Source organism: Megascapheus bottae, chromosome 2 (assembly GCF_031878675.1).
Source record: "Megascapheus bottae isolate mThoBot1 chromosome 2, mThoBot2.hap1, whole genome shotgun sequence".
Lineage (NCBI taxonomy): Eukaryota > Metazoa > Chordata > Mammalia > Rodentia > Geomyidae > Megascapheus > Megascapheus bottae.
The window spans coordinates 68,727,670-68,748,013 of record NC_143510.1 but is presented as its reverse complement, the minus strand read 5'-3'; the positions used below and the strand labels follow the sequence as shown (position 1 = coordinate 68,748,013).

At 36.8% G+C, this 20,344-nt stretch overlaps 1 protein-coding gene across 6 annotated transcripts in view; it reads left to right on the top strand.

The window, feature by feature from the left end:
* Lin7a (lin-7 cell polarity scaffold A) overlaps positions 1-20,344 on the top strand; it is a 205,561-nt gene that overhangs the window by 119,327 nt on the left and 65,890 nt on the right. For 3 of the 6 annotated variants that reach the window (XM_090328311.1, XM_090328309.1, XM_090328310.1), the window contains one exon: positions 11,471-11,589. Coding sequence is in view for 2 of the 6 variants with exons in the window: in XM_090328309.1 (XP_090184435.1) it covers positions 11,471-11,589 (119 nt within the window). In the remaining 4 variants the exon portion in view is untranslated. Of the gene's footprint in view, positions 1-9,099; positions 9,343-11,470; positions 11,590-20,344 lie in introns of those variants that run through there. The other 3 variants (XM_090328312.1, XM_090328314.1, XM_090328313.1) reach the window with 3 other exon arrangements.

The following is a 20,344-nucleotide window of genomic DNA, read 5'->3' as shown; positions in this document are numbered from 1 at the left end:
AGAGGGCTGCAGTGATTCTAATTTTCTTTCCATTGTAATATAGCTCTTTTTTGTTTTGTTTTGTTTTTGCAGTGTTTAGGTTCAACTCTTTCCTATTCAGGTCTAATGTTTTTATTATGATTTGTCTCGAAGAGTTCTCTCTGGAGTCTTGTTTCTTGTGTGTTCTATAGACTTCTATGGGTGAGATTTTCTCTTTTGAGTCTGGAATGTTTTCTGTTATAATCCTGGTGAGTAAGTGTGAACATTCGTTTCATTCGAAACTCCTCCCATTCATTGAATCCAAGTATATGATTACATTTCTTGGCCTTCTTGGACTTCTCTTTGGTGAATTCTGAGTGATACTTCCAGATTAATGACTCTGCTCCAGCTCTGGTGTTTTATCTTCCATTCCTGATCTCTTGTTTTCCATTTTAGTTATTCTATTACCTATAGCTTTTACTGTGGTTTGTATTATAAAAATTGAACCCTTCATGTTTTCTATATCTGAACTGATGGTGTTCATCTTTCCGTCTAAAGAAGTATAAACTTGGTCTATTTTGGACTCCATTTCTCTTTTAAAATTGAGAAGTTCCTTGGAAATTCCCTGTTTATGTTCCTGGAATTGTTTTTGGAATTCTCTTTTTATTTCATTGGTCAGGTCTGATATCATCTCTTTAAGTGGTGTCCTGTCTCCCATCTCTTCACTTTCAGTTCCTTTTCCGAGTTTGAATGAGACCTTGATTACTTATAAATTTTGTGATCTGTCTTTGTGACTTCTGCTCTGGGGCTTCAAGGTTTGCAAGTTACAACTATTAGTTTGTTCTGTTGGTGGCTAATAGGTGGTGGTCTTTACTTGGTCTTGCGCTGGTGGTTGTCTCTGGTTATCTGTGTATATGAATGGTTCCCAGCCTGCCCCTTAGCTGGTTCCTAGCAGCTGGGTCCAGCTGTGGATGTACACTTTTGTTATTTCTGGAGTCCAGAGGAGTGTGTGGTTGCTTTTTAGCAGGAGCCTTTGCTGGCATGCCCACTGGTTCCCAGAGGCGGCACACAGTTGTCTTTGTGTGTACCTGAATTTCAGGAAGATAGGGTAACAGTCGCTGGCTTGCCCACCAGGTTCCCAGCAGCAGGGCCCTGCTGTTGGTGTGAATGTTTGGTTTTATTGAGGTAAGGTGGGGCACACACCTGATTCTCAGTATGAGTGCACAGCTGTTTCTGCCACGCCTTCCTGCTCCTACTGGTAGCTGGCAATAGCTATCTTTGCACATGCCTTGGTTTCAGCTGAATAGCTCAGCTGTTGCTATCTTGCACACTTGATGTGCTGCTGTAGGTGAGCTCTTTAGGGTTTTCTACAGTGCAGGAGTTGTAACTAACTCCCATTAGGAGCACATGCAAGGCTACTGCTGACACACCTGCTGGTTCTCACTGGTTCCCAGCAGTGGTCTGCAGTTGTTGGCGGTGCCCACACCTGTGTCTTAGCTAGATAGCGTCACGGTTGCTGGCTGGCCCACCCAAGGCAGGGTGTAGTGCGTTTTGGGGTATTCTGCAGTAGGGTGGAGTGCACTCCCGATTTCTGGTCAGAGCAGCCTTTGCTTGTGTGCCCAACAGGTTCCCAATAGTGGCCTGTAGTTGCACACAGCTGGATAGCTAGATGTAGCAACAGTCGCTGGTTTGCCCAGCCAGTTCCTAGCTGCTGGGCCCAGCTGAAGACGAGTGCTTTCGGGATTTCGCAGTGGGGTGGAGAGCATTGCAGATTCTCAGAATGAGTGCTCAGCCCTTGTTTGTATACCTGCCTGTTTCCAGTGGTGGCTCAAGATTGCTATCCCTGCCTTTTCAGGTTGTTTGTTGTTTTGTTGTTGTTGTTTTTTCTGTAAGAGGAAAGAGCACACACCTGATTCCCAATAACAGCACAGGGCCGTTTATGGCTGTGCCCCCTTCTATGTCTCAGCTGGGAAGCCCCACTATCTCTGGTTTGCCTACTGGTTTCTAGAAGCAGCGGAATGCCCTGCCAGGTACTGGCCCGGAGGCATGCATGAGTGCATACAACAACAGTGCTGAGGGGATGCAGGGTCTTTGTGCCCAACACTCTTGTCTCTATGGCATGGGGGAGAGAATTGGGGGGGGCAGGACTCTGGGTTTCTTGTCCTCCCAATGTTTGCCATTCCCTTTGGGGCGGGAGTGAGTGGGGTCTGGGTTAAGTTCTGTAGCTCGCCACCAGCTCTCCTGAGGCCAGCCAGGTGATCTCTGTGGGCTACTCACTGATCCACTATCTGGCTGTGGGCTGTTCTATGGTGTTGAAGTCTCCTTCCTGATATGCGCATCTGCCCTCTGATCTCAACAAGTTTCTGTGCCCTCTTGTGCCCAGGCTGGGTGAGTTTCCTATGTCTGGATTCTGTAGCCTGCTGGAATCCTGGGATTCCTGTCCTGGGCAGCTGCTTTTGTGGCTTGGAGGTGAGGGGTGATAGAGGGGTCCCCGCCATTCTGTTTCTTTGAGTGTGTGAGTTATGAGCTTTTGCTGCTTTTCTTTTTCCAGCTCATATACTTCTCTGTTCTAGTTTCACAGTGTTGAACTCTTAGGAAATTTAGCTTCTGGGACGCCGACACCTCTGGTTTTTGTGGAAGAGAGCAAGGCTGGGTTCCTAGTGTTTGGGCACCATCTTCCTCTCCTCCCTGGATCTTATTTTTTAAACAAAATAGACCAAAGGAAATCTTTAAATCTTTTTTTTCTTTCTTTCTCTTCTTTAGTTTTTCTTTTTTTTTCTTTAGTTTTTCTTTCTCTCTTTCTCCTCTCTTTCTCTCTCACCCCCTCCTTCCACCCATCGATCACTACCCCATTTCTCTCCAGTACTGGGCCTTGAATTGAGGACCTTTAATTCTTGCTTGGTTTTTTTATCCCATTCAAAACTGGTGCTCTATCACTTGAACCACACCTCAACTTCCAGTTTTTCATTAGTTAGGATTTGTCTGCTTGGCCTGGCTTTCAATCCCAATCCTCACGGCTCAACCACCCTAATAGATAGGATTACAGTGTGAATCACCATTAGCACCCAGCACCAGGAATGAATTTTAACAAGGATGAAAATGTAAGAACCTAAGCAAAAAGTGACTTATCATATTAGCCTAATCTTGTTACCAACCAACTAGAAGGAAGTTCTGGAACTGACTGTAATTATAGCATCTCTTGGTGTGCACACAAATAATACTACCCTTCTCTGAAACAGGCAACGAAGTCTGTAGTTGGTCAAGTCTCATATAAATTGTAATTATGCTTGCAAATGACCTACAGCATCCTCTTGCCTACTCACCTGGTTACTTGTAATTCCTAATAAGATGTGACTGCTACACAAAAAGTTATGTTCTCTAAAATCTATACACATAAGGCCATATAGTATGATGCTAAATGTAAGGACCTCCAGGATATAGAAACAAAAGCCATATAATGAGTGATTGTTGTCCTTGATGTACTATGTTATCTCACATCCCTTTTACTGTCCCTTGGTTATCTCATATTGTTTATAAAATTTCACTTTATTATCTGATATATTTTATATTTGCTTAATTGATTGTTTGAAATAGAAGAGGGAAGTGGGAAATCAAGTTGTGAGGGGGCAGGAGGGGAGGGAAATGGGAAACAGGACATGAGAAAGGGTATCAATATTTGTGAAGTAATGTACCTTCTATCTGATGAATATAATGTAACCCTCCTATTAATTACAATGAAAATATATGAAGAAAAAAGAAGATACTATAAAAAAGTTATGTTCTATTTCTTGCAGAATGATGATTATAATATATATATATATATATATATTCTGTATATGTGCAATCACTAGAGCTATGTTTTGGGTCCATGATGGTTAGTTGAATCTGAAGATGAAGAACCTGCAGATACAGACAGATAACTGCATACAGATTTCTAACCCACTTCTCAGATATAGGCCCAATTTTTGAGTCAGGTGGCAATTCATGTCCCGACCTTAACACTTTGATTACCTCATTTTTGGAGAAGTAATTTTAATTCTATGAGTCCTAGTTTCTTCTTCTCTATAATGTGCAAAAATAATAGTACCATATCATAGTGCTATTTAGGGACATAAGCAATTTTGAACAGTGATATAATAAGCAACATCAGTGACAGAAATTGGTATCATAAATTAAAACAAGGGATATTAAAATTTCCAGTGTATGTTGTGACTTCAATGATTCCAAATTATGATCACTGCAAAGCTCTGAAAGGTCCCAATGCCACAGCCTAGTGCAAGATCAATGAAACTAGAAACATAGGTGAGTAGGATCCAGAAATCTGTGATTTTTTTTTTTATTCTCTCAGGTAATTCTGATGGGTAGCCAAAGCTGAAATCTATTCCACTTTATCATTTAAAAGCTCTCTGGGTAATTCTGTTCATCAATGGATACTACTCCCAGAGAAGTATGCTGGTAAATGCCTAAGGGTTAATCTTTCCTGAAAAAAAAAAAATAAGAGCTTAGTCTCTGACCAAGCAGGCCTGCTGAGCACAGAGCTATTATAAAGGTACTGAATGTTAAGAAAAGCAACTAAAAGTGAAGCTATGATAGAAATAGAAATAATAGGTGTTGGGTTTGCAATCACTCAGACCCAGACTCCAGACTCAAATTTTTTACTTTGTAGTTAGTTACTTAAATTTTCTGTAGGCATCAATTTTCTCATTTGCCAAATATAGATATTTACCACAATTTGGAGTTATTACAGGGTAAAATAGGTTAAGAGATGTAAAGATCTCAGCATATAGTGACCTTAGGTTCCTTAAGTAATATTTTCAAAGTCCCCTATGAAACATAAAGTTAAAATTTAATGGTCATCATAATATATTAGGAACTTTTAAAGGTGATAAGGTCATGAGGCTCTACTCCAGTGGTTGAACGCATGCCAGTATTAAGGAATGTCTTTGTTATAAGAGTAAGCATTTTTTCTCTCTCCCTTCTGCCTCCTCATGTACATGCTTGTTCTTTTGCTATGCTAACATGCAGCATAGAGCTTGTTCTTGGACTTCTGGACTTCTCAGCTTTTACAGGTGTGCAAGATACATTTCCTTTATATATTTTCTGGTCTGTGGCCTTCTGTTATAGCAACAATAAAAACCTACTAACACAGAAAACCAGTACCCGAATGTTAAGGCTGTTGCCATGACAAGTATCTGAAACATTGTAATTTGCAGAGAGAAGCAAGTGTAGTTTGAGTGACTTTAGGAAAAATCTGTATTGATACAAAGTCACAATAGCCAGGCTATGGAAACAATCCAGTTGCCCTACTGCAGATGAATGGATACAGAAAATGTGGTATATATACACAATGGAATTCTACATAGCCAACAGACAAGATAAAATAATGGCATTCGCAGGAAAGTAGATGAATCTAGAGCGAATCATGTTGAGTGAGACAAGTCAAGACCTAAGGAACAAAAGGCGCATGGTATCCTTAATATGCGGCTATTAAATCCAAAGAGTACAAGAGCGAGGACTCAATAACTGCATACCCAAAGCTATGGACATGGTAATGGAAATACAAACATAACTATATAGACATAAAAACCTATAACTCTATAGACATATGTTTTATTTCATAAATTGATATGTTTCTATGACATACAACCCCTTAGCCTAATTTTGATTTAAGTTCCAAATACTAAGTCCCAGAGATTGTAATTAGAGATTCCCTCCTTGAACACTTGTTTGTTAAACTTGTCATTTAAAATATGATGTAAACATAAGCCATATAATGAATGATTGTTGTTCTTAAGGTACTATGTTATCTCTCATCACTTTTGCTGTCCCTTGATTATCTCATATTGTTACAGTATCTCACTTTGTTACCTGTTATATCAGATATATGTGTATTTGGTTATCTGAAATTGGATAGGGAACGGGGGAAAATAAGATGAGGGGTGGGGGGGGAGGGAAATGGGGACCAAGACATGTGAAAGGGTATCAATGTATGGAAATTAATGCACCAACTATCTGGCAAATATCATGTAACCCTTCTATTAATTACAATAAAAATATATGGAAAAAATATGGGTAATTCTGGCAAGAGAGTAGAAGGCTAGGGAAAGTTTGGAATTTCTCAGAGATGACTAATGTGGTCCTGATTAAAAGAAAAAATGTTGATAGAAATACAGGTCTTAAAGGTCAATCCAATGAAGTCTTAGAGGAGAAATAAGGGATCAGAAACTGGAGCAAAGTCCATCCTTGTTTTCCAGTTGTCAAGAACTTAGTGGAATTATGCCCATACCCTAAGGATTAATGGTACATAGAACTTCACTGTAATGAACTAAGAAATGTAGCAGAAAAACTAGGCTGCATACATGCAGGCTACTACATGACTACCTTTGTCCACAAATACTAAGGTACAGTAGCATATAAGTTAGTTGAATGTGCCAAAGCAGAATGGCAAGATTTTTAGTGAATTTGAAACTTGTCCAAAAAAACAAAACAAAACAACTGGAAAAGAATACAAGAGGTTTGGTGGATATCATCAAATAGATGGGAGAAAATTACAGAAGAAAATTATTTTCAGAACCTATTGTCATAAGTTCGGAGAGGTAGGAGACCCAGGAAATCCTTGACTGACTGACTGACTTGGATCTCAGCCATTACATGCTAGCTCAGTGGAACTCAGCCACTCCAGCTGCAGCTCCAATGGGTTCATATGTGCAACTTCACTTGCTCAGTAGGAAATCCAGATGTCAAGCCTGGGAGGCATCCACCTGGTATGAAGACTGCAGACAGGCAGTATTCAAAACCTATAGGGACAAAGCTTCATCCAGTGAAACTTCCAAGGATGTTATAGATAGATTCCTAGACAGAGACTCCCAAAGTCCCTGAGAAGGCATACGGTATAGGTAATTTAATTAGACTAAGTGTCTTTAGTCATTGTTGTTTTGTTCTGTCGTGTGTGTGTGTGTGTGTGCGTGTGTATTGGCTTGGGTTTGGAGCTGTGGTTTTCTTTGGTAGCACTGTGGTTTAAACTCAAGGTTTTGGGCTTGTTGGGCAAATACTAGACTGTTTGAGCCATGTTTCTTGTTTGTGGGCTTATTTTTAAGATAGACCTTCATGCTTTTGTGTGTGGAGCAGGAGAGGTGGTTATGGGACTAGAACTTGGCCTGGGCGCTGTCCTTGAACCCTTCAGTTCAAGGCTACCGCCCTACCCTTAAGCCAAACCCCACTTCTCATTTTCTAGAGGTTAATTGGAGATAGGAGTCTCAGGTCCTTTTGTGCCTGAGCTGGCTTTGAACTTTGACTTGAGATCTCAGCCTCCTGAGTAGCTAGGATTACAGGCATGAGCCACCTAGCCTGGCTAGAACTTCATGCTTTTACCCAGGGGACCTTTTACCAATATCTCTTACCTTCATCTCTGGAGGTGTGGGAGCTGCTAGCATGTGAATACCACACCACCTTTATTTTTGAGATAAGGTCTTTCTAACACCTCTCAGAATAACCTTGAACCTTCTGTCTAAACTTCCCCAATCCAGCCCAGCTTTTAGTTTGTCTTAACGAAGGTTGTGTCTGGTTTCTTCGATGACTCTTTTCAGAATAGTATTCTCCTGACTGCCCTGATGGCCGCAGACATCTTCTGGGAGCTTTCTAATGCTTAGTGGATACTTGCTACTTTGAAATATCGTTATTTAATTGGTAAAGCATGATAGACCATTTAAAATTGCTCACTTGATTCCAAAGCCTGGAATATTCCAAGGACCTACCTGGTTAAAAAAAATAGGTGCACTCACCATTGACCTCTTTTATCCACAGGCTTTAAGAAATCATTCTGAGATGCTTAGAAGAATCACATTCAGTATCCTTTTACCAACATTACATGGAGAGATAATAGAGTGCCAAGGGTCCAGAAATGCTGAAGTGGAGAAAAAAAGCTTAAAAGATCATTTTGTCCACTTTTCTTTCTTTGAAGGTCTGTGGACCAAAAGTTACAGAATGACTGTGAGCATTCTTTAAAGAGATCTAGGCTTTATTTCTCACACCTAAATCAACATGTCTCAGACAGGGGTGAAGGTTAGGAGCCTGCATCTCAGTAAGCTCTACTTAGTGATTCTTACACACAATTCTGTTGTATAACCCTTATCTTGTAGTGGAGGTCCTCAACCCTACCTACACATTGGAACCATTCAGAAACTTTCAAATTGTCCATACTGACTACATCAGGGTTTCGATCTCAGTTCCACTAGACCTCACACTCACCTCTTACCACACACCATCTCTTAGTCACTCTTCAGAGTTACTCACTCTGACATCTGTGAAATTTTTTAATTGCCAAAGTAATTCTAATAAGAAACCAAGGTTGAGAACCTCTATTGTATGTAGAAACTCTGGGTTATTATGTTTGGAGTGGAGCTTAAGAGTTAATAACTTGGTCAGTGCACAGTATAGGTTAGGAATTGTTTAACATGAAGTCTGGTGTCCTTTTAAATTTTTCAGAACTTAGTCCCTTCTCTCTAGTACCCCTCAGAATGTAAGATCAAACTTGTTTCTTATTCTACATGAAACCCAAGTAAGTCTTTACCCATGTGAATAATGATACGTGATAATGGTCTAGATTTATGAAAATGTATGGCTCTCTGGAGACAGAGATCTCTAAGATTTGTCTTTCTGAGTTAGATTCATAAATTAACCATCCATTCGCCAAATGTGCTCTAGACACTTGTAATGTGAACAACCAACTATGGATAGAATGATTACAAACACACATTTGCAGTAATGAAGGAAGGAACAAGTGAGTAAAAACAGTTAAATCAGAGAGAAATAATTAATACAATAAATGAGTAAAAAAAAGAACCATGATAATAAAGATCTGATAGTGACTAAATCTGCCTTGAAGAATCAATGAAGAGATGCCTAGAGAGATATTACTTAAAAGTGTTCCCTGTTCAGCCTAAACCACCCTATATGATGTATTTTGTGTCTGCCTTATCTCTTGCTATTCTGTACCTGGCTTCAACTGTAGCCAAACTGAACTCCATTGGGTGTTTTGAATGATCCACACTCTCTTACAGAGCCTTCTATCTCTATTAGGTCACTTTACCTGAAACATTCTCCCTTTCTTCACTTCCATATCTTACCTAGGAATCTTCTTAGCTTCTCTTTCCACAAAGAAGTTCTCTCTGACCTCTTGCATGATGCTACTTGCTTTTGTTATAAGTTTGTGAACCATCAGTAGCACTTGGTCTATACAATGCAAAGCTTAACTACACATGTGACAAGCAGACTTCCTGCACACCACATGAAAGCCAGAGAAAAGGCAGTCTCTTCTGTCAGTGCCTCTCTCCTATGTCAGGAACACAGATGACTCAACTGCAGTCCATGTAAGAAGACACAAATGTATGTCATGCCTTAGAGGTCCGCAATTTTGCAACTTACACTAGGACTTAGCATTAGCAAGGTAGAGCCTGGGCAGGAGAGGTGCCAAGTGAGGAGGGGGAGGCCATGGCCTGCTAAAGGCCTTTGATGAAACGTTAAATGGTGAGAGCTTTAAAATGAAGGACTGAGATGCTGGTGAGGTTTAATGCCCAAGAGAATAATAATTCGATTTGTGGTTTATGACAATGTCTCTGAAAGCAATGTGGAGGATGGACTGACAAAGAAAAGGAGATCAATCAGGACATATTCCAGCACTGCAGGTGAAGAATGATGTAAGCTCCCCTGAAATAATGAATTGAAGGAGCTCCTGTCAAAAGACATTTTTAATTTTTTTCTCAAAGAATGTACAGCACTTGCTGACTAGCTGCGTGTAGGGGTTGGTGTGAAAGATGATGTGGTCTAGCTTGGGAGGCAGGCTGCTTGGGGATACTATTAATGGAAAGATAGTATATAGGAAGAACAGCACTGGTTTCAGGGGAAAAATAAATGAGCTCAGTTCTTAACATAGTGCAAGTTCTATGTACCCATGGGGCATTTGGGTAGAGTATTTTATGCAGTTGGAAGTGCACAAGGTCTCAGCTTGGTACCTTATTGATTTTAGATGTGACTAATGCTGTCCAATTGACTATGTTGTCTTCCAGTTTATGTACTAAAAGACAAATCTTGGGAACTTGACAGTGCAATATTGATTTCGTGATTTATTCTACTTTAGGGTACAATTGGCAATCAAAATAATGACATCAGGGAGAGATTCTATAAAGTCACTTTCCACTCATTTTCCTTAGTTAGATACATACACCTATGCTAAGACTGTCCAAATTCTGTAAAATTACCATTTTATTTGGTGTCATTGCTGGTCATTATCATTTTCTTTTCTCTTAGGTTTTGTTGTTTGCTTTTCAATGCATCCTCTGAGTCCCAAAGCAAGTGTGTTACTATTTTTACACATAGAGCCAGGTAAAATAGGAGCTAAAATTATTGAACAGATGGATAGATGGAAGGATGTATAATATAACTATAGCTATGTGATATTTTCTGAAGTTAATCATCTAAAACCTGGAACTTCATATCCAACAGTGTAGATGCAATGTCACTTTTCAGTAAAGTGTTTACTGATGCTTCAAGGTAGAAGAGATTCCTGTATACTGTTTATCAGTTTGCTATTAGAGATTGAATCCAGGGCTTTGTACATGTTCGGCAATTGTTGTACATTATAAGCCCTATCAATATTTTGAAATGGATTTTTATCATATTATTTTTTCATAGCACAGTCCCTAGACTTCCAATATCCACAGCTATAACCATCTGCACCTCTTTCCATACTGACCTTTCATAGTAAAAGGTGAGGGGTAATCAGATTATTGTTTTGTGGAAGAAACCTTGTGGGCCATCCAAGGACTGTAGTAGAATGAATTTCAGTTGAATGAAGTAGAGAGGAAAAGGATATGGCATAATGTAGTTGTAAAATGGACAGAATCCATTAATTTATCTCTTTACCAAGTATGTGTTCCTTGTATTACACCAGACTCTAGGGATGTAATGACAACCAAAGAAGTTAAATGCATACTTCAAAGAACTTACAGACAGGCGAAGGAGGCGCACATCAATCAAATCATCACATTACTCAATCTAGCTTTGAAGTTGTGATAAATATCATATGGGAAAAGCAAAGTCAAACTGACAGAAAGTACCTCATAGGTAAAATTGACAGAAATTATTTGGATATTTGGGGATCAGAATAAATACTAGGCATTTTTCTTTTCCTTTCCTGTTTCAAACCGATTTCCTGGCAGAAACAATACATGTGAAATGCCATCAAAAGTGTATCAAGTAAAAAATATGTACAAGAGACTAAAGTGACCTTTTACCAAAAAATGAAACCATTAAAGCTATGAGATATATATTCTGATTTTGCAATTTTATATGTTATGTTTGGAGGGAATAAGTCATCAGTAGTTGGAAAAGTAGTTGACTGTAGTAGAGATTTAAAATAAACAAAAGAAATAGCCTCTCTGTGGGAATATTGTTGTTTTGCTGATATGACATAATTGAGTCCATGTCTTTCCATTTTGATTTTTTTTTCATTCAGATGTTGCAAGAGCAATTGAATTACTGGAAAAGCTACAGGAATCTGGAGAAGTACCAGTACACAAGCTACAGTCCCTCAAAAAGGTGCTTCAGAGTGAGTTTTGTACAGCCATCCGAGAGGTAGGACACTATGATTATGTTAATCATATTCTGCCATATGCTTTCCGAATAGAAAGCATGCCTTTTCGACACAGTGGAAACAGTTAACTATTGGAACATCATCTTAGCTTTCTGTTTTTAGCTCCCTGGAGAGATGATAAAATAAAATTTAGCCTGCTAAATTCTTAAATTAGAACCAGCTAGAATTTATACATTTCTGCAGAAGCAAATGTTGATCTCATGGTACGAAAGAAGGAACTGATTCAGCAGGGGATTGCTGTATGCAGTCATCACTACTTATTAGTTCTGTGAAATTACCTAGAAATTTAGAAGTGGTTGTTACTAATGAGAGTAAGATCTTTTCAGAGGATAGAACACTCACCAAGTCTTCTACGGATAAGACTGAAATAGTAACCTTCCATGGACAACAGTTATGGCAAATATTACTGTCTGTTGCAATAGTGGACATCTCTGAATAGCCTGGCATATTTGCATATTTTACAGGAAGTCTTTGCTATAATTTCCTGCCCAATGGCTTCCAAGTAGAATGAGAGTAAACAAGTGTTTGGAAATGACTACTTTAACTCACTATGGACTTGTGGTAGTATTGACCCCGCATTAATAAATTTAGTTGATTTCAGGGAAAGTCTTGTGCATTATTTAATAAACACACAGGCACGCACACACATATGTATATATATTAAATATATAGTAACTAATTATAACATGCCTATCAAATACTCAATGATGATTCATTAATCATAGGCTAGAGCCCCTAAATCCAGGATATTCACATTTATAAATATTCCCAGTGATGAATTAATTACCTAAGGCCGAGATATAAACTGTAGGTCTATATTGCAGCAACTGCAGCATAGCTTCACTTTAAACTTTGCTGGGATTTGATTTATTCCGTGCTTGTGTTCAAGTTTTAGTAGGCTACTCTAATTTTTATTAATCCTGGACATAAGTAAATAACTGTGATTGTTTCTCTAAGTTTTAACATATATTGATCAGATGCTGAAAGGAAATTACTTAATGTATCAGTTTTCTTCAACTGGCCTTCCCTCAATTGGACAAGCATGCCTAGAAACCACCCTTCAGTGAAGCTCAGTTAAACTCCACCACTCTCAAGACTGGGAAATGTCTGGCCACTGGAATGTAGGAGGGCCCCAAACTCATCTAGCCTAGTGCATGATAGGACAGAAAAGGATGCTTTTTTCTATGCTTTATGTCAGCTGCCCTTAGTTATCTGCCTGTGATGGTAATTTTGTATGGCTTACAATTTGATGTAAATGTTCTTTGCTCCTGGCAGAGAAAAGCTTGTTAAACAAAAGCTAAGTTTCTTATGCATTTTTCCCTCTTTCTCAGAGTGTCCTTTCCATGAGATTCAGTAGCCAACATTTTCTTCCTTTGAGATCGTATGACTTCTTCAGGGCACAGCATTTTGCAGAGCACAGAGCTTACTGAAGGAGAGGATTCATCAAAATGTAGACCTCTGCCTATTGCATATATTATAGGGTCATGATGGTCCATTGAAGGTTCTCACATTCACAGAATATACATTCTGACTGCAGAAAATTCTCATTAAACACACACACAATAGGATATTAGAGAGGAGGAGAAAAGAGAGTGTTAAAGCATGATTGAGGAAAGGGAGCCTATTAAATCAGGAAGGTCAGGAAAAATAACCCATAAGAAAAGTCACACAAGTACTAGAGTTTAACGCTTCTAGGCAGAAGAAATCATAAGTACAAAAATCTCAGAGAAAAGAATGATATCAGGACATGGAAAGAACATTCTAAAATCCAATGTGAATACAGTAAACCATACAGGCTAGACTTCCAGGAGATAGAGAATAGATCATATACAAGAACACTTAACTTGATTCTGAAGGTGATAGGAGATTTTAGGAGAATTCCCAGATCTGGTTGGTTTCAGAAAAGGTTGCTAGGGCCTCTGGAAGAAAATAGTTGTTTAAAGTGTAGAAGCAAGGGAATAAGTAACAAAGGAATAAGGAGATGAAATGAGAGTTTACACAATATATGCTTGGACAAAGGTAAAAGCAGTACAAATAGAGGGAAGTTGCCAGTCTCTAAGTGTGCTTTTGAGACTAAAGGAGACATTGTTGGTATGTTGGATATATAGCAAATGAGAGGTTTCAATTGATTCTTAGGTTTGGGCTTGACTAATTAGGTGAATGGTATTGTAAAATTCAAGTCTTTGGAGATGGTACAGGTTTGAAAAATACCATCTAGTAAATTGATATTTTCTAAAAATTCCAAGTAGAGGTATCTCTTACATAAGTTGAATTCTCAGTTCAAAAGGAGAGAACCTAGGATAGATGTTATGTGTTACAGATACCTATTGAAATATAGACTGATCAAAGTACATGTTTTATATGTGTGAAAATATCACACTGCCACCCATTATTTTGTATAACTAAGACACATTAATAAAAATAATTTTAAGTGGTATGCTAATAAAAAGAGACTAGGAGTTATAAAAGGAAATAAATATAGAGCTTTGTGTAGGCATCATATCTTACAAGCCTTGCTTATATGGAAGTGAATGTGTATAGCATTAGAATCCATGCAGGCTTATAAAATTGTCTGTAGGTAAACTAGAAATTTCAAAAGGAAAAATAGGTGATATGATTTATCATCCATGAACTTTGAAAAAACTGAGGTCTTAAAACTAATTTTGTGTTAATAATATACTTCTTTGTAACAATTTTGCTCTTAAAGGCACTAAATGTTATGTAGAAATTGTGATATATCACTCTACGTTGCCTAGAATTTTATACCAATGCTATGAAATTGCATGTGTAGAGCTGTCTTTTATTATTCTTGCTTTTATTGCTGTTACTGTGGGAAATAATGGCCAAACAGGAGTATATAGGACAATTCTAAATAGTATCCTTAATCTCTCTAATGAAAATAGCCCTACTGACATTATAAAATATGAGTACACATTGCCAGATAGGTATATCATAATTCAGTAAATGAAAGTGAATCTAGGAAATGTGACTGAATATCTGACAATTAACTTGATTTGAGCCAAGAGCATTTTCACACCAAGTTTCTCTGTTATCCTGGCAAGAAACTGTTGAAAATGTTAGCTTTTATTGATAATAGTGCTCAGATTTTGTTCAAATTGACTTACTTTTTCAGAAGTATTTCCTAGTTAGTAACTTAAGGTGTCCTCAGTTACATTTATCAGAGCAAAAAAAGAAAAATGGATAAAGACCACATCAGTATGAACACTGTAAGCTTTTGCTAAAATTCTCTTTTGTAGGCATAATTGTAGCTATTATAATACACTGGGGAAATCTGATACTCAGCTTTCATTTGGGTAAAAATAAAACACCACTGAATAAGCTCTGAGAATATATGTGGCCTATAGATGTATGTATGTATATCTATATATATATATGAGGAAAATAATTTGATAAAATTGATAGGTTTTAAAAGAAAACTACATCCTTAAAAGAAATCAGAGGTTTTATTTATTTTAACTATTTTTCAGAGATTCATATAACAATGACTAATAAAAGATAATTGAAGTGGAATTCAGGTTGTAGAGTATCAGCCTGGGCTAAAAAAGGTAAGGGCCTTCACGTCTCACTACTGGCAAACACACATATACAAACACATATACATGCATACACATTCTCTTTTTCTCTCCCAGGCAAAATGGTTTAGAGTGTAGTTCAACATGTAGAAAAAGGTTAAAATAGGTAGAGCAAAGGTAACAAATACAAGCTCTGAGTTCAACACCTAGTATCACCAACAAAAACTCTTAGTATTTATAAAAGCAAACCTGTAAGCATAGATTTTTTTTCCTTATTTGACAGGACCCACATTTATCTAGCAAATGTGTTTGAACCTAAAATTCAGAACAAATTAATATAGTTAGCAAAAAGTACCTTCTTTGGCCACCAGTTGTTACATGTCAATATTTTCTAATGTAGCATAAAGATAAATTAAAAATAAATAAACCATCTCCATGTGGGCTATCATTCTGTGGTTGTCAATGGAATTATTTTTAAAAATCCAAATTCTCCTTCTTGGGTTTCTGTATCTCCCTCAGGAATAACAGAGTGGGTGATTTGTATTCCCTTTCCTCCCAGAAACCTGTGTATGTGAGTCCCTGTGTTTTCTTCCCTTTGCTAGGTAACAAGTGATACTGTACTTGATATGTCATCAGCTTAGGTTTCAGAGAAAGAAACAGGAAAATTATGCTTTAGCCAACTCTTAATGAACATGTAGTCCAAGAAAGAAAGAAATGTCAATGCTCTCAAGATTTTCAGATTGTCATACTCTGGCATAAACCTGACTAGATTGACTGACAGTATACCATAATTAGCTTGGATAAAGGATTTAAGTAGGATTAGTATTTTCACTGGAATTTAAAACAAAGTCATGATTAGGAATTTCCATGTTTAACAAGTTCTGATACGTCTTTTCAAAATTCGATATGTTTTAAAAGAAAACTACATCCTTAAAAGAAATAATAGGTTTTCTTCAACTATTTTTCTGAGATTTATATAACAATGACTGATAAAAGGTAATTCAAGTGGAACTCAGGTTGTAGGGTGTTAGACTGGGGTTAAAAAGCTAAGGATTCTGCATAGATTTTAGATTTTTTGAGAAAGTTAGGTTATAGATTTTACTTATTTCTATATTGCATCTAACTTTCTCTCATTCTTATTTTCCTTTTTTTTTGTTACTGAGGATAGAATGTGCTGTTCACTTAGCACCATTCCTAGGTCCTATAAATCCTACACCATTTCTTTAAAGATGGATTTTTGTTTCATAGACTTAAAGATACACTATAGCTAGTATAAAATAAGAAGTTGATCTATCTAATATTAAAGTGTTCTTCAATCTTCAGTAAAATTTTTTTTCTTTTTCTTTGTATGTGAACTAAAATATTTTTATTATCTGCAACTAGCTGTACAAAGGTATTGTCATTCAACAGAGCAGTTTATGATTACAATGTGTCTTGATCAGTATCATCCCTTTAAAAATTCTTATATCCCTCTCAATTCATCCCTTCTGTTCCCTCACTTTTGATAACTGTGTAGAGTATACTTTAAATTTTTTTTATCTCATCATCCCTCATTTCTTCTCTTCGTTGGTTCCCTTTCTCTTGACACCACCCATCCTGTTCATGTACCAATTTCCTGACATTCATTTAGTTGAACTAGAACTTTTGCCTTTCTTAGTAGTTATACTCTTTTAGTTGTCCTCTAAATCTACCTCATTTCAGTTAATATATTTATGCACATTTGCATACCACTATATTCACCATGTATTTTTAATTTATATATAAAATTTTATTTATGTATATTTATAAACCAATTCTAGGATATGACAGAAAATAAACAACCTTGGTGTCTCTGGCACAGACTTACTTCAATGATGTTTTTCTAGGTCTTCCCATTTTTTTTGCAGGTGATATACTACCAGTTTTTGTAGTGGAGGTATAAAATTCCATTGTGTATATTTACCACATTTTCTTGATCCATTTGTCCACTGAGAAACATTTAGGCTTTCTAAATGTTGGCAATGTGAAAAGTGCTGCAAGGAGAATGGTTGTGCTGGTGGCTTAACTATATCCTGGTCTGTGATCTTTTAGATAAATGTCCAGCTGCTGGATCATTCAGCAGTTAGTTGTATGTTTAAATTTTGAAGCCTTTCCATACCACTTTCAGTTTTTGAGCAAGCTTACATTCCTACTAGCACTAGGGTTTGCTTTTTCCCACATCCTTGCCAGTACTTGCTATTGTTTGTACTTTTGATAATGGCCATTCTAATTGGGGTGAGGAGGAATCTTAGTATTGTTCTTATTTGTGCGTCCTTTATGGCCAGAGATGTGAGTGTTTCTTCATATGTCTGTTGGGTATTTTTACTTCTTCTGATAAGTCTCTACTTGAATCATTAGCCTATTGGTTAATTGTTGATACTTTTGAAATTTTCCTTTCTAGTGGCTCTATAAATTGGGAAATTCCTACCAGGGATATATGGAAAAAGTCACCACAAGGCACTTTGTCAGATCAACAAAAACAGTAAATCATTAAAGCAGTGTTCCAGTCAAATTGACCAAGTTTAGAATCTACCCTTGACTTCTTATTTTAATCTATCTGCAGTTTGTTATCCAGTCCTAAAATAATGGGATTCTTACCAGTATGGCAGTGGCTTTGTTATCTAGAGATTGTATATGTAAAGCCCCACTACATGGTATCTGATAGAGAATTATTATTAATAAAGTAAAGCTACAAATCATCCTTAGGTATAGTGTTTAATAAGTCAGGAAATGAATAACAGGTAAAAAGAAAAATAATGTCTGTAAAAGCTGTATCTAGTAAAACATACACGACAAATAAACATATATTACTTATTCTGCTATCAAAAATAGATGGAACCACTGAATCCTAATTCTACAATTATTTGAGCATGATAATTAATATTTTGATGTGAGATTTTGCTTTCCCTGCTATTCTGAGTTTCTTACTTTGCTGTGTGAAACAAAAATCTAGAGGGCAAACTAAGGTTTTGTGAGAGACCTGATTGATTGCCTGACAGAGCCAAGAATAAATTTCCCTGAAAAATCACATACTCAGACCAATTGTAATGAGAGGAAATGAAAGTAAGGTAATTTAAGAGAAAGTGGTTGGAGGAAAGAGAGTGAGAAGGAGTAAACAAAGGAAAAAAAAGGAAGGAAGGAAGGAAGAAAGGAAAGGAAGGAGGAAAGGAGAAATGGAATGAAGGAAAGACAAATAGAAGAAAGAGAAAGGGAGGGAAAAGGAAAGAGAGGGACACAGATAGACTTGCTAATGCTGAATCATTAATGTAGTATACCCAAAAAGGCAGATATAGTATTTATAATGAATTTGGGAAAACCTGGATTTTCTCTTTTGCTTGGACACTTAATTGTGTAATATTCATATTAAAATTTAGGAACTTGCTTTATTTCCTTATATTAAAATATAAAATGAGATATGATAGCTTTGTGGGAAGATTTTTTTTAAAAAAGTAAAATGCAATAAAACATGAAATGTTTTAATGTAGTGCCTAGCTAAAATGGAAGTAAAGAGATGACAATCATCCTTTATATTAATGATGAATGAATTGCAGTTTGTTCTAAAAGGAAAGTTAATTAAGAAAAGAATACTATTTATGGAACATGGCAGAACTTTTCATCAAGGAACTCACAGTGTTAAGAAAGATATTGACACACTGTAGTACTTTTAGAAGAATGTAACCAGTTTATAAGAAACTTGACTGACTTGTCATATGAAAACAAAGCCTGAATAATATTTATTTATTTATTTATTTTGCCAGTCCTGGGCTTGGGCTCAGGGCTTGAGCACTGTCCTTGGACTTTCTCAAGGCTAGAGCTCTACCACTTGAGCCTCAGCACCACTTCGGCTTTTTGCTATGTATGTGAGGTACCGAGGAATTGAACCCAGGTCTTCGTGCATGCTAGGCAAGCACTCTACCACTAGGCCAAACTCCCGGCCCCCTGAATAATATTTAAATAGGAAAAAGAAAAAGTATGTATAACATGAGATTAGTTACCCAGTATTGATAAGTAAAGGAGCTGTATCAGAGTACAAGATGAAAAATGGAAGACAACAGGCCATGAAAGACAAGTAAAAATATCTTGTAGTGGATTCGCTTCAAGTATAGAAACAGTATAGGATAGATGTGACATTTCAGATAGCCTTTGGATGGGAATTTCCTTTATTGATAGCATAAACCTGATGTTTCATACATGTATTTGTTGTACAGATCAATTCAAAAGTATGTCCATTACCTCATATGCTTGTCATTTCTTAGTGTTGCAACCATTCCAAGACCAGCAATTTTGAACAACTTTATTGTTAACTACAGTCACTCTGCTGTACAATAGCACTAAAATGTATTACTGCTGATTACTCTTCTGTGCCTTTTTATCACTGCCCCCATGTCTTCCTTCTCCATTTCTATCTGCTTCTCTGAGATCAGCTTCTTTTCTCTTTTTTTCCTGTTCTCTTTTTTTTTCCTTTATATTTTTTAGATTCTACATAAGAGAGAACTATACAGGGTTTGTCTTTCTGTTTCTATGTGAATTTCATTCATCCGTAAGGCTAAATACTGTAGAATTTAAGTCGATTTTTATTATTAACTTATTTCTGCAAAAAAATATAGACAGCTGTTTGACCTTCAAATTTAATTAGTATACTCAGTAGTCCAAATGCTGATTCATGTGCAGTTTGATTTTTAATATATTTTCCATATTTTAATATTTTATTAGTATATGCTAGTTGTACAGAGCTTCACTATGATTTTTCTGTACATACATACCAAGTGCCCTGCTCAAAATCACCTTCACATTTCCCCTCGTCTTTCTCCCTCTCCTTAAAACAATATCAACAATTTTCATCATTCTATTTATATATAGTTATATATATGTTTATAAACATAAAAATATATAAAATTATACAATATTTGCCATAAATATAATATGCCTTCGGGCATATTAATCTTCTTTCACATTCTAGATCATTTTCTCCCTCCTTGCTAGTACCCAACCCCAATCAGAATCTGCTTTCCTTTCCTGTTATTGTTAAGGAGTAGACTCTGCATATAGAGAGAGCATGAAAGATTTGTCTTTTTCACTCTGTCTTATTTCACTTAATATTACAATGCATTAATGTTCAAGCAAACTACATAGTTTCATTTTCTCTTAATATTCCATTGAATATATCTAGATGTGCCACATTTTC